The 14,944-nt window shown below is 48.6% G+C and overlaps 1 protein-coding gene across 1 annotated transcript; it reads right to left on the reverse strand.

The window, feature by feature from the left end:
- Window positions 1-974: 974 nt before the first annotated feature.
- Hsdl1 (hydroxysteroid dehydrogenase like 1) lies at window positions 975-14,937 on the reverse strand. Its single transcript, XM_038313233.2, has 5 exons — window positions 14,846-14,937; window positions 7,581-7,806; window positions 6,318-6,763; window positions 5,938-6,165; window positions 975-3,126 (listed from the first exon to the last, which is right to left on the reverse strand). The coding sequence occupies exons 2-5, from the start codon at window positions 7,798-7,800 to the stop codon at window positions 3,028-3,030; spliced, it is 993 nt and encodes a 330-aa protein (XP_038169161.1). The 5' UTR covers window positions 7,801-7,806; window positions 14,846-14,937; the 3' UTR covers window positions 975-3,027.
- Between the last annotated feature and the right edge of the window lie 7 nt (window positions 14,938-14,944).

The following is a 14,944-nucleotide window of genomic DNA, read 5'->3' on the forward strand; positions in this document are numbered from 1 at the left end:
TACACGCAAACGCTATTTCCTTTAAGCCAAGGACCTTAGCATCATCAGATTGTGGGGTCCATGGGGCTCCCGGGATTGACACCACACAGACACCAGGAGATAACTGCTAGGTAACCATGGGACCACACAGCTGCCAGAGCCGCGGCTGTCAAGCACTGAGTGTTGAAACTGCGTATACAACTCTCCTGGACACACGTCAAAACTCAGCACATAGGAGGCACCGTTGGTCCTAAGTCAGGGACTGTGTCCAGCTCACTGTAGGTGGACAGTAGAGGCTGAGGGTGCAGATCATCAGGTCTGAGGAGACACCACCAACCCTCTAGTTCTCATATATGGAGATTTTACATCACTGAGGAAAACAAAACAAAAATACCTGGTCAGGGGGCTGGAGAGAGAGTTCAGTGGTTAAGAGCACTTATTGCTCTTCCAAGGACTTGAGTTCAGTGCCCAGCACCCACATCAGGTGGCATACACTCACAGATACATAAATACAAAGAAAAAAATCTTAGGGACTGGAGAGAAGGCTCGAGGATCCAGGTTTGAACCCCACCACCCACATAGTAGCTCATAACCATGTGTAGGTCCAGTTCCAGAGAATCTGATGCCCTCTGGCCTCCAGCAGCATCTGCATGCACATGGTGCACACAAACTCATACAGCCTCACAAATATACACATAAAGGAACTAAAAAACAAATGTTAAGAAAAACTTCAGAAGTTTATCTGTTCTCATTTTTTTCTTTCCACTTTTTAAAACCTACTACAACTGGCTTTTGTACCCACCACAAAATTGAAATGGCTCATGATGAGATAACCCATCCTCACCTACTCAGCCACCAGCAGATAAGAGCAAGATCCTTCGGGTGCTCTGCAGGCAGTGGGCACATTGATGTACGCCCTGCTGTTTAATCGGTGACAGCCATAGGTGTTAACTTCCGCTCATCCTGTCTACAAGGGACAAGGCAGTGACACCTTCTGAAGGAAACAGTGATGCTTTTATTGGTGCATTTCAATTCACAGAGTAAGTTACAAAGGTTCAAGTTCAGAGCTCCTCCTTCCTTGGTTCAAACAAACAAAAACCCACCATGGCCACAGTGAGAAGAGTAACTCTCAGCGGAGGGGCTGAGCATGAAAGCTAGGAAGCCTAAGGATGCCTGGTTTGGTCTTCTGCTGGCGCCATGGATCACTGTGCTCTGAGTCTGCACCAGTGTTCTAGCTGAGTCCTGCTGAGGGGCATCACTATAGTCATAGCAGGAGCTCTGTGCCATACCCGACACGTCTGCATACTGGACCACAGGACCTCACACAGAACTGACAGGGTGTTCCTGCTGTGGTTTCTGCTTCCTGAACCGTGGTTTCACTATGTGGCCCACGATGGCCTTGAACTCCTGAGTCTCCTACCTCCCCCAACCACCACGGACCATGCTTGGTGATGTTTCATGCCAAGTTGCTGTTGCTTATCACGTATTCACCCAAGTTCCGGCAGTACGACAGAAGCCTCCAACCACTGGTCTCCTGCCATTACCTCCAAGCGTGGGGTTCTGCACATGTTTTGAAGACATAATTGAGGACAGGAAGAATTTCAATCTTCTAGAAATGCCGCAGGGGATGTCATGGGCCAAGCGCATATTCAACATAAAAGCGCACAGGGCCTACAGATGATGGAATGTCACCTAAAATAATTCCACACAAGTCCCAGCATCTCACCCATTTTCACTTCCAGGCACAGCATCAGCACCACAATGTTAAGCGCCACATCCTTCCACTCTGCACTCGATGCCACGACCTATGGATTCCCAAGTGCCAGCTGTAAAACCCTTGTAAGCGGTTGGTTTTAATAAGACCAAATTAAACACAGTAAGTTTCAATGCTCACCCATATTGTGTGGGGTTTGCGTAAATTATCTTCACACCAATATATAATGTACACATTCATTACACACGCCAAAAATGAGTTTCTAACACCACTTCCACAATACCACATAACACACACGAAAGTTGCTCATATTTTAACCACTAGTCTACAAACACTTGATTTTATCAACAGTGCTCCTGGGATGAAATTGGGTTACATAGAAAAGTGTATGAAAACCAGCTATAAGTAGTTACAACATGGATGTACTGAGAAATCACTCCTTAGCCACAATTTTTACCTTAGAAATCAAGACAACCCATTATGTATCCCAATCTAGAAATGAAACCCTCCCATAGAGTTAGACAAAAACCACACAAAGGAAGCAGCATCAGACATGGTTAAGCCCACGACAGAACTGGGCAGGCTTTTACCACGTGAAAAGGAGTAACCCGGACCTTTAATATGGTAAGGCTCCCCATTACCTCGTCCTGACAAAGACTCTATTAAAGTCATATGAACAACATTGCTCAGACACACATAGCACACAGTACACACATGGTTCTAGGAGGACTGTAGGGAAAGGCAGCGTGCACACACATGCCCCCACATGGAGCTATGTGGTGTGACACACACATCTACTGCTAATACCACCTGCACTCACAGTTCACAGTTAGAAAATAACACTTTTCTGTTGTCTTCCTGATGAACATTATTATGTATATTCTTTTGAGATAGGTTTTAACTATATATCCCTGGCTGGCCTGAAACTCACTATATAGCCCAGACAAACTCCCAGAGATCCACCTGTCTCCACCTCCCGAGTGCTGGGACTAAAGGCATGAGCCACCATGCCCAGCATGATCAACATTTGAAAGCCAATACTATAATCACCTATAAGAGGAAACCAGGTGATTTCCCTTACAGGAGCTGGCCAGTCACATTCTAAGTGCTAGGGAAGCCTTCTGTTCTGTTCTCAGGCTTCGTGACTACATGCCCTGGGCCTCTCATGTGGTCCCTGAGGTTTTTCTCACAGACTGAAAGTCGGCCTCGTGAAAGATGGTAACACACTAGGTACTCAGGAAGAGACAATACGCAGGTGAACTACATGTGTTTTCCAAATGCCGGAATACTGCAGGTTACTGTGGCTTGGCCCAGCTTCTCCGGAGCTTCCATATTCAGGCTTGGCAAGATAAGGCCTCTTTCCGTAGGGAGCGGTTGAGAAGGTTTGCTCCCCACACCCAGAGCCACTCAGGCATATACTGTGCAAAAAGAAACTACAAATGAAAGAGAGAGATATGGTTAGAATCCTAAACCATTAAAGCTGAAGAAATAAGGGTACAGATTAGTGTGGGATCTAGCCCTGTTAACAGACATCTAGTGACTGCATTAAAGAGCCCCCTTCCATACTGAGGTTTGCTTCTGCATAAGGTAGTCACCGCGATTCAGTCAAGGCAGCACAAAGACAAGATGCCCCATCATGATGCCCACCATCGGTGCCCACTCCCTTTCTGCATGCTCCTGGGAACATATGTCTTAAGTAAATCATTCTAAATCCAAGAGAAGCTATAGCTGTACCACCCTGAACAGGATTTCATCTACATCCAAAAAGATGAAAGGAGTCTTACGGGAGTCCCTTGGGAGGACCTGGGAATGGCTCACACAAAACCATGGGCCTCTTCCAGGACAGGCTCCAAAGCTACAGAGAAACCCTGTCTCGAAAAAAAAAACCAAACCAAAACAAAACAACAACAACAACAACAAAAAAAACATGGGCCTCTGAGACAGGTGAGACCCTGGGAGCCGGGGGGTGGGTGGGTGGGTGGGGGGTAACTCGTTTTGCATGGTTCATTGTTTACCTAGTGGAAAGGGAGCTAAGCAGAGTCAACCAGAGAACAGTTCTCCAGTAGGCCAGTCAAGTGCTGACTCCCTCGGCAGCTGTCTGCGGCAGCGAAGGGAAGAGGAGGAGTGGTGACCTTTATCCTCAGGGACCAGACAGGAAGCACTGGAGCTTCTAAGGCACACTCCTGAGTCAGGATACCTTCAAAATGCCCTGGCCTTCCACTTCAGGTGTACTTGATGATAAAAGCGAAGCATGCCCAGAGTATCCCTGTCCATCACTTTAACCTCTCTAACCTTACACTCAGCATGGACCAACCCTGTACACATATGTACAGCCTTCCTGAATAAACTCCTACACCCTTTGTTATGGGCTCCAAATAGCTTCATAGACTCTCTTGGCAGAAAACACATTAAAGTACATTTAAAAATACATAGAATTTAGGGCCCCATGCTTGCTAAGCAAGCACTCAAGCACTGAGCAACATCCCTAGTTCTCTCTCTCTCTCTCTCTCTCTCTCTCTCTCTCTCTCTCTCTCTCTCTCTCTCTCTCTCTCCACACACACACACACACACACACACACACACTTTAAACTTTTTCTATTTTGAGACAAGATCTTGATAAGTTGCCCAGGCTGGCCTTGAACTCACTCTACAGTTCAGGCAGGCTTTGCAATCCTTCTGCTGCAGCCTCCAAAGCAGCTGGGATTATCAGCCTTCACCTAGGTGAAGAATACATTCTAGAGTTTATTAACATGGACCAACTCCACCTGCCAGTAAGATGTTAGTGCTTCAGACATGGTCAAAATATCTTGTCATCATCTGTCCTCGTGGCTGCATCTCCAAGACAACTTTAAGGCCTTGGAGCTACTCTTCACTTTTTGTTTCTGTTTTGAGAAAGGAAAGGTCTCACTACACAGGCCGGGCTGACCCTAAGTTGAGATCCTCCTGCCTACTGAAGGCTACCATTTCTAGCCTTAAACTACTTTTCAGGTTTCTTTGCTCAGTTCTTGAGAAATACAGACTCAGAAAGAGCTACTAAGACAGCATTTTAGACAAACCTATATTTCTGAGCCTTTAGACAATAAGAATTATTGATAATAAGACAAGAATTTAGATAATAAGAATTATCTGTTGATTTGCTCACATTTATTTTGTCATAGTAAACTAAATTATCTTGATGGGCAATAGCTCCCGAAGTATTTAACTCATAATCAAAAATGCTCAGGAAAAATCTAAATCTAGTAACATCTATTTCTAGTCCAGAAAATAAGAAACAAATTACTATAAAATGTTTAGTTACTGCCCCTTGTGATTAAAATCGTAATTTTAAATATTTCATAAAGCTCAAATATTTTTCTTTTTTTTTTTCTTTTTTGGTTTTTCAAGACAGGGCTTTTCTGTGTAACAGCTCTGGCTGTTCTAGAACTCAATTTGTAGACCAGGCTGGCTTTGAACTCGCCTGCCTCTGCCTCCTAAGTGCTGGGATTAAAGGCGTGAGCCATCACACCTGACAGAAGCTCAAATATATTTCAAAATATGTTTAATTACACTGATGTGTGTGTGTGTAGAGCTCTGAGGACACCTTGTGGGAGGCAGAGCTCTTCCACCACGTGGGTCTCGGAGATCAAACTTAGGTCATCAGGCCTGGTGGCAAGCACCTTAACCTGCTGAAACATCTGGCTGGCCCCTAAATACTCTTAAGATATTTGTTTTGTCCAGGCAGTGGTGGTGTACGCAGAGGCAGGTGGACCTCTGTGAGTCCGAGGTCAGCCTGGTCTACAAGAGCTAATTCCAGGACAGCTAGGACTGTTTCACAGAGAAACCCTGTTTCTAAAAATTAAAAAGATCTTTGTCTTGTCTCAACAACAACAACAACAACAAAAATCTTAGGAAACAGTCTATGCTTCCTGAGTAAACAAATCCAGGAATACATGGAGATTTACTTGACATGATGGTGATACACTTACGGGCCTATCTTAGGGCTTCCTGAACTGGACTGTGCACATAGCACTTCCCCTTCAGGCATCACCAATATCTCTGCACTGAAATCCCTATTCAAGCACCCAGTATCTTCACACCCCCAAGCACCAAAGCAGCCTATATCATGTTTGGGGGGGAAATGAGAAAACTTGAAAATCGTTACAATAGTCCCCAGACTCATGTAAGCACAATCACTGAGAATGTGAGGTGTGAGTGAGGATTCCCAACCCTCAGTCCCTGGCACGGCTAAGACGGCACGGGGCTACCTGAATAGAGTGGGACCAGTAGCCTGTGGTCCTTTTCGAAATGCCCAGGGTCGACACCGCGTGCTGAGCATACACTCTCGGTGAAGGTGCCAGCCATGGGCATCTGTGCAGGAAGCTGCCAGGTGCAGTCACACTGGTGGTCACGTGGAAGGGGATCAGACTCTGCACGAAGATCCCTTTAGAGGCGTACTCATACTGCAGGGCTCGGCTAAAGTGGTCCAGATAGGCCTGAGGGGAGAGGGGGGCAGAAGGGGAGAACTTTGAATCTAGAAGGACCTTGAAAGAAAACCTATTGCCTATTCCCATCTCAGGGAAAATGGCCAGCATAAGCAAAGGGAGCTGACTGCTCCCTGACCATCCCACAGGAAGAAGAGCCTGACCTTGGATGCAGAAAAGGCCGCCAGCTGTGGTGTGGGCTTGCAGCAGGAGCCAGAAGACACTGTGACGATGGCGCCCTTCCTTCTCTCCACCATTCCCGGAAGCACTATGTGGACCATCAAGCTTGCAGCCGCAATGTTCACATTCACAATGTCCCAGAGCGTGTCCTCAGGAATCTGGGTGAAATACTGGGGGTAGGGGTAGAACGCACCCACGTCATTCACCAGGATGCCAATGTCTCTGTCTCTCAGGGCTTCTCGGATTGGAGCATAAATCTCCCGGCCTCTGCTGAAGTCTGCCACCATGACAACTGTCTCCACCCTATAGGTGTCAGCAATGTGCTTGGCCACAGCTTGCAGCTTCTCTTCTTCCTGGCCAATCAGGATCACGTTGAGTCCCCGGCTTGCTAACTCCTCAGCATAGGCCTTCCCAATGCCATCTGTGGCCCCTGTAAGGCAAGCCAGGAGGCATGAGTGTGTTGAAGCATGGTATCCTTACAGAGAACCAGAACTTCTCACAGCTGATCTCATCAGAGAAAATCGTACACTAGAAGGAAAATGCATAACATCTGTCAGTAAAGGACTATGCTAAATTGATAAGGTGAACCATAATGCTAAAGATCCTCAGGCAGGGACTAGCCAGAGGCTCGGTGCTTGGTGCTAAGCCTGATGACCTGAGTTCAAACTCCAGGACCCACATGGTGGAAGGAGAGAACTGACTCCCAAAAGTTGTCCCCAGGTCTTTACACATACACATGGAACACACATGTGTGCATGCACACAACACACACACGCACACACACACGAATGCATGCACTCATGCATGTACTCCAAGCTACCCTGGCAGACAGACCAGGAACTGCTCACACTCAGCCCGCTGGAGTAGGATACTGTGGAATCTGCTTCCAATCTCACCCCTGGCTTGCTTGGGTGTCAGGATGAGCTTTCTGGGACACGGAAATACATCACAATGCAATTCAAAACAGATAAAGCATTTCTGAAAGCTCTGACAACCCCAAAGGACAATTTCAAAACAGCAGAAAAGACATGTGAGAGGCAAGAATAGGGGGCTGGGGAGCAGGAGCTGGAGTAATGAGGGGGATGCCTTGGAGGATAGGGCTCCCTGAAGTGAAGTGGGAAGAAGAGAAGAGCACAGAATGAGGTCTCAGCAGGAAGCAGAAACTTAAATTCTGTAGCTGCCTGCTGGAAACACTGACTTAAAATACAACCCAAAGAGAAAGACCACTGGAGCTGAGTTCAAGTTACCACTGATGACAGCCCATCTTCCATACTGCTTGATGAGGTCAGGCCTGCTCCCCAGGCGAGGGATGAAGTGCAGCCTGATCAGGCTGTAGAAGTCACAGATGACCGTGATGCTCTTTCTGGCTGTGTACCAGGCTCCCACCAAGGCCAGGGCTTCCATATAGCAATTGCAAGACCTGGCGATCTCCCTGTACAAGAGGTAGAAGCTGTCAACGGCAGCCATGGCAACCTGCAGGGAAAAGAAGAGAGAGCTGCATTTTGTGGACTTCCTCAGGAGCAACAAAACTCCTGAGGGCACACAACCTGAGACTGTCACTGCATGACCTCACTGTCTAACATCTGTGGTTTGGCAAGTGCTGGCCTTCCAAGAGATTATTCAACAGAACTACTCGGCTATGGAATTCCTCCCAAAATCCCGACTCGGAGCTACAAGCAGTCTGAACAAAGAGAAACATGAATGCCCTACTTCGGAGCTGCAGGAGGCATGATTATCACTGATGGCAGCTGGAAGGTGTCCAGCTCCCCAGTAAGTACAGAGGACCTACTACCTCAACAGTGACAAGTAGAATAAATACAAGTAGTGACAGAATGTGACCTTGGTCCCCAAAAACATGCATATTAAATAAAAGGAGCACCCCTAAAACACAAGATGATATGCCCTCCTGCAACAACAGAGCAACTCCCCCCCCCCACACACACACACACAGCCCGTTACTAACTTGGTTTGTCTGGTGTTTTCCCTCCTGGCCTCTAGGTTTGAGAAAGTCGCACACACCTCTTCTAGGTGTGTACATGGCAAACACTAAAGGGCAGACATGTCCCAAGTATTGTGTTAAGGATCCAAGGCAGAGGCAGGCATTTAACAATTAAAATGCAAGCTCATCTGGATATCTTAACCTACGAGCAGAGGGGACCCTGGAGAGAGGCCAGGCACAATCTTGATGGCATGACCAAGGGCTGTGCTCCATCCTGGACCAGGGCAGAAAGCCGCTGCAGTCAGATCCAGTGCACACTAGGTGGCCAGAAGAGCCTGAAGATTCACATGCATAGTAAGACAGTGGAGGCTATGCACAGGCAACTCGATTTTAAGTCACCCCCTCTCCCTCAAAAAAGAAAACATAAAGCTTGTGGGAGTGACTTCTGGAAGGAAATCCATTTAAAGTGAGAGGTGGGGAGTCCTGGAAACAGTCAACACAGCGGCAAAAATGGCACAAGTCTTGGGGATGGAGTGGGTGCCCTCTGTGTCTCCTGTGATATAATTTGCGATCTATCAAGTTTTGCCGAGGGAAAATGAAACAAGCTAACCACCGAGCAGGAACCTGTGAGCACATTCCTCCCAAGGCACAGGGAAGCATGAAGAGAAAACTGAGCAGCAGCCAGACAGAAGACATGCAAGCTGCGGAGGCCCTGACCACACAGCGCACTCTCCCCAGTAAGTTCCACATTTCCACCATGTGGGAGAAATCAAGCTGACGTCACAGTATGTTTTGAAAGCTATTCTCAACCTGTATAGTGGTGTGGACACGTAATTTGGGAGGCTGAGGACAGAGAAGTCCCAGTTTGAGGCCAAAAACCTGGGCTATTTAAATAGTAAGACCTTGCTCCAAAAAAAAAAAAAAAAAAAAAAAAAAAAAAAAAAGAAAAATTCAGACCCCAGCTGAACTGGTGGTATATGCCTTTAATCCCAACACTGGGGAGGCAGAGGTAGGTGGCTCTCTGTGAGTTCAAGGTCAGCCTGGTTTACATAGTAAGTCCTAGACCAGCCAGGGATACACAGAGACTGCTTTAAAAAAAAAAAAAAATCAACTACCGGAGAGGCTAAAGTGGGAAGATGGAAGTTCAAGGCCAGCCTGGAACTTAATGAAAAAATATCTAAGGATGGGGCAGGGGTGGAAGTGTTACTCAGTGGCTTATCCAACATAAAGTCCTGACTACAAGCACCAGCACCACAAAGAAAGGGAGGGAGAAAAGAAAGAGGGAGAGAAAATGGAGGGGAGGGGGATGAAGGGATGGAGCTACTGCCCCTCTGCCCCAGCTTTCCCAAGACTCTGAACACCAGTACAGCAAATCCAGCAGAAGGTGCCTGACCTCAGGGGTTTCTGCTCTCCTCACAGTCAGCCCCAGTCTTCTCTTAGCTTCTTGCTGCCAGCTCTGCCCTTAGAGGCAGCTGCTAAGGGGAAAGGAAGCCAACAACAAACAAACAAAACCCAGGCTCAGCTGGAACACTTTATGCAAAACTCAGATCAATGCTTTCAAAACAAAGCACAACTAAAAAGTGTGTGCCTCGGGACAGTCCCCTGGCCTTGCAGGCAGTGGAGAGGGCATTCCTTCCTTATCCTGACTCTTTTCTTCTTAGGGACACAGCATCAGATAGGACAAAATTCCATCCAGGTGAGCTGGGGGATCAACGGCAATCTAGACTGCCTAAGAGCACCTGGCTATGGTCACCCTCTCTCTCTCTCCAGACCCTTCCTCAGTCCCCCGCAACACCCGCTTGAATTTTCCACACCACAACAGCCAGCCTGTGTAGCCCACGCCCAAAGCCTGGTAGATTCTGGCTGACCTGCTTGAACCCAGGTGCCCAACACTTTCACACCGCTGGCAGAAGTAAAAGGAAGGAGAGGGGCTTAAAGGAGGGGGATAGTTTGGGAGGCTTGGTAGGATTCTCCATTTTCTCCCTGGAGACCCTTCCCCAGCTTGCCACTGTCATGAACTGCTGAGACCATGGCCCCACCAACTATGAGGTGTTCCTTAAAAACAGGCACTGACAGCCCTGGTGTGCTGGAGTCTTGACATAAGAAACACCATGCAATCATTCCTCCCAGCCAGGCCAGGGTGAGATCTGACGCAAACCCACCAAACTCACAGAAGCCTGATGTAGTCAAACACCAGATGGTTTATGAATAAAGCACAAAGCCATCAAAAGACCTACACTGGTAGTTACTGGCCCGTGGGGGGGGGGGGGGAAGGGGAGGGCAGGTCTCATACAGGAAAGTGTACATGGAAAACAAAGCCATTCAAATAGGGCTGAAAATGGCAACTCAATGTCCCAGATCAAAGATAACTTCAGAAATAAATCTAGGAGTCCCTTGGGCCCATATGCCTGGAGACCCACAGAAAGCTAACTGACTATCAGTGAGGTAGGGCATCTGCAGGTCTGCTGAGGGAGGAGGCGAACACAGAACATACATAGGACACTTCTAATAGATGAGTAAGATCCCTAGGACAGAAAGAGAACAGCTGGCAGCCAGTCCCCACCCCAGCCACAGTCCTGGGGCATGACTGGACATCTCCACGTGTCCTTACACAGGACAGGAAAGTCAGAGGCGGTGAGTAACATGACCACAAGTCACAGTCAAGGCCCATGAAGAACCCTGGGAGGTAGCAAGGACAAGGACAATCTTCTCTGGGGTCTCTAGAAGGACCCTTCTGGGGACTGTGACTTCGGTGTGGTGAGGTGGACTTTAGTCTCTACCTGCAGAACTAGTAATAATCATGTCACAGAAGGAAGCATGGTGGACACAGGGACAGATGCCAGGAAGAAGGGATGGGCAGGCAGACAATGCACTGTCAGTCCGGAAGACACTGTGACAGGCCCTCAGCCATAACCATAGTGCTATCAGGAAGAAAGTCTTTTGCTCTTGGACTGAAGGGTGACCCTGCAGGCTGGGAAGGACTGACAAGGCCTCCTTACCCTCTGCAGCCAGAGGCTGCACTCTTCGTCTGGCTCTGGAGTTTCCACTGAGTCTGCCTTGGACACAGAACCCTAAGTCCTAAGTCCTGTTTAGCCTTCTAAGCCAGTCCGTATCCACTCTCCGTCCTTGGTTCAAATCCCCAGCCATCAGGAGGTTGAGGAGCAACCTCCTCCAGCCTGAGGACCCCTCCTCTCCTGCTGCTCTGTCTCTAACACAGTATTTATCTCACTTGGCTCTGACTCTGCAACTGGAGCTCAGGCCTCCAGAGTTCAGGAGCTATGTCCTAAACCAACTCCTCCATAATCAGAAAAGGGGGGGGGGGCTAGGCATGGTGGCACATTCATTTAATCTCAGAACTCAAGAGGCAGAGGCAAGTGGATATCTATGAGTTCAAGGGCAAATGAGAACATGTCTCAAAAAAAAATTGGAAAAGAAACTAGAAAACACATTCTAAAGTATAAAACCTACTATACAGTCTGAAGGAAAACAAAACACCTACTAAGTGACTAGCCCAACAAAAGCAGCATCCAATAAACTCCAAGACACCCAGGCTTCCTTGTCCCCTCTTCTACACTAAAGGGCACATCCTCCCAAAAGCTGGGGTTTCTTTCTTTCTTTCTTTCTCTTTACTTTTGAGGCACAGGCTGCTTTGATCTTACCCCAGCATCATGAATGCTGGCATCACAGCTTATACCCCAAACCTGCTACTCTGGCTTTCTTTGTAAAGGGCTGCCAGCTTTCTGTTCTGAAACACTTCAAGGCGCTGCTGAGTGCCGCCTGTCTGAGTGGCTTCTGAGGAGTGCCCCAATGTCCCCAACTGACCTGCGTCCTCCACCTCCGAGACTCTTCTATCGGCTGAGGTCACAGCTTTGCTGTAGGTCGTGACACGCCCACACACAATTCCTGTCCATGCTACCACCAGCCCAGGGTCACCCCTCAAATTCTTAGGAACATCTCTTGGTCACTGGTGCAGGCATTCACGAAGGGGCATGCCACACAGTGGAACTGCTGGGCCACAAGGCCCTCAAGGGTTCCACTCTCTCTTGCGGAGAGACAAGCCTGACTCACCTGTCTCGCAGGTGGGTGTGCACACTGCCTCCTTGTGCCACCTGCGGGCACGCCCAAGAGTTCACCCTCCAACAACAGGGTGTGTAGGAGTGGTTAGCAAGGGGCCAAGGCTCTTGTGAGCCTTATGTGCTCCTGCTGCCTCTCAATCTCTGGAATGCCCATCCCCGTCTGCCCCTCTTCCTATGATATTGTCTCTTTCTCTCAGAAAGACAAGAATTCTTGACAGACTCTAGACACGCACTCTCTCTGCTATTTCTTGCTCGCATTGTTGACGCGCTGGATGTCTTCGTTTCCAAGCCCCTTCCTTTGCCAGCAGTGCTCACGGCATTTGACTTCCCGGCATCCCCAGCAGGAGTCTCCTCACAGTATTTTCTAGAAGCTCTTCTGATTTAAGTCTGCGATTATGGATTTTGTAATGGTGGAAACCTGTTTTCACGCATCCTCTGTAGGGCTCCACAGCACCACAATGCTGTGCTTACAATATTGCCTTAGCAAATACAATATTGCCTTAGTAAACACAATATTGCCTTAGTAAATCTCTTTAGATACTGTTTGTGCCAGAGCTCAAGTTTCACTCTTGAAGAGGAAAAAAAAAATCCCCAAAACTTCGCATCAGCATCTGGCGAATTCTCTTACAGATCAGTGACATTTTGGGAGTTCCTTATCTTCTTTGGTCTGTTCTTGATCACTGACTGAACCAGCAGTGAGGCTGAGGGAAAAGAACAGCAACAGGGAACCCGGAACCTGGGACTCTTACCCGAGATCCAGGTCTCTACTTAGGCACCAGGAATCAAGGCAACAGCAGCCCACTCCTAGGGACTCATCCAAAATAACTTTTTTGCTTGCACTAAAAGTCTGTAAAGAGGGTTCCTACCAGCCTGACTCACACTAGCCAAAAAACAGAAACTGCTGAAATGCCCATCGAGTAATGATCACAGTGGGGCCCAATCATAATACAGTGGAATATGACTGAGGGGCATGAGTACATGCTGTGCCATGAAAACTTGAGGCCAAGGGCCAGAAGCCAGACACAACACATGTATAAAACATGTTTGCAATTGGGAACTCCACAGACACAGAAAACAGATCAGGAACCCACTCTGGAGCCAAGATGGGCTCAAACTGCAGCTGATGGGGTGGAATTTCTTTTGGGAGGTGATAGGAATTATCTGGGATTAGGAATGACAACTGCCAAGCACTGTAAATATGCTACAAAGTGCTAAATTGCACGTTTCAAAATGGCTAAAATGATGAATTTTGATATGCAAATTTTGCCTCCAAAAAAAAAAAAAAAATCCACCGGGAACTGGGAGTTGGCTCAGCAGGTTGTTTGCAGGGCAAGCCTGACCACCTGCGCTGAGATCTCCAGCTGTATGTAAGAGTAGAAAACTGTAGAACCAATTTGTAACCCCAGTACTGGGAAGGAAAAAACAGAGTCATGGGGCCCAGCCAGTCTAGCCTAAAGGAAACGCTGGGTTTAGTGAAAGACATTTTCTCAAAAAATAAAACGGAGAGTAATAAGCACTGACCTGTGGCTTCCACACCCACACGAGTGAGCAACACACACACTCCACTAATAAAGTAGCGTTGAACTCTGCGCTTCTGAAATATTCCCGAAATGACTAGGGTCACTCTGAAAAAGAGATTCTGCGCTTGGGGATTAAGTTACACCACAACACCTGTCCTCTGGCCGTCACCTGTGAAAGGGGCTAACCCTTTCCAGCTGCAATGAGAATTAGAGGAGGGGATGAATAAAAAGCACTTACAACAGAGCCTTTCGCAACCGCTCAATAAACCGTAGCCATTAGCCAGGATTATTACTCAGGGTTCGATGTTAGCTACCGCTATTTGTACTGATCAGACCTTGTGAAAAAGCTTCCCTACGGCCTTACTTTACCCCCTTCTTCGATCTCACAGGCACATGAGGAAAAGGACGCAGTCACATCCCAGGATGTCAGCGCTAAGACCTGAGACTCAGGCGCGGCTCAGAACCCTGGCCGGTGGTCCATGAGACACCCCCTACGCCCGACCGGCCCATGGGAACCTGTATCCCCTGCGGTCACCGCCCAGGGGTGCGGCTGAGTCCTGGTGGTGGAACAGGGACTCGCCGGCTCGGTTCCCCATCCCTCCCCTACGCCGCCGGGCACCGCCCAGCGACTCTGCAGAACCCACCCAGCTCTGCAGGATCTGCGGGCTTTCTTCAGCAGCGCTGCCATTCTGCATCAGTTCTGAATCCTAGAACCCATTCAGACACAGCGGCGGGGAAAGAAGGATAAGGCGGCACCGACAAAAGGGCGGTTACAGGGCGTGTCGCCTGTGCGACGCACGCGGCGAAGATGAGGCCCGGGACACCTGCTCTGGCTGCCGAGGGACCGCCGGGAGTGCGGACAAGAGTTCCCAGCTACGGGACGCGCAGAGGGGTGTGGGGGGCGTTCCCGAGGGTCGGGGTCCCTGGGGGCGTGGCAAGGGCAGGAAGCGGGGGCGCTAAAGGCACGGGCGCAATACCTGCAGCAAGCCGCGCGGTCTCCAAAGCCCGTCCCGCCACCAGTCCGCGCGGCCGCCGCCCCGGACTCAGCCGCAGATCTGCTACCCACGTGATCCGCT

Source organism: Arvicola amphibius, chromosome 15 (assembly GCF_903992535.2).
Source record: "Arvicola amphibius chromosome 15, mArvAmp1.2, whole genome shotgun sequence".
Taxonomy (NCBI): Eukaryota; Metazoa; Chordata; class Mammalia; order Rodentia; family Cricetidae; genus Arvicola; species Arvicola amphibius.

Coding starts and splice junctions, on each gene's coding strand:
- Hsdl1 (XM_038313233.2), bottom strand. CDS start 7,800: ATGGCTGCCGTTGACAGCTTCTACCTCTTGTACAGGGAGATCGCCAGG. Junction 6,764..7,580: donor AAGATGGGCTGTCATCAGTG/GTAACTTGAACT, acceptor CTTGCCTTACAG/GGGCCACAGATGGCATTGGG. Junction 3,127..5,937: donor ACTGGTCCCACTCTATTCAG/GTAGCCCCGTGC, acceptor TTTCATTTGTAG/TTTCTTTTTGCACAGTATAT.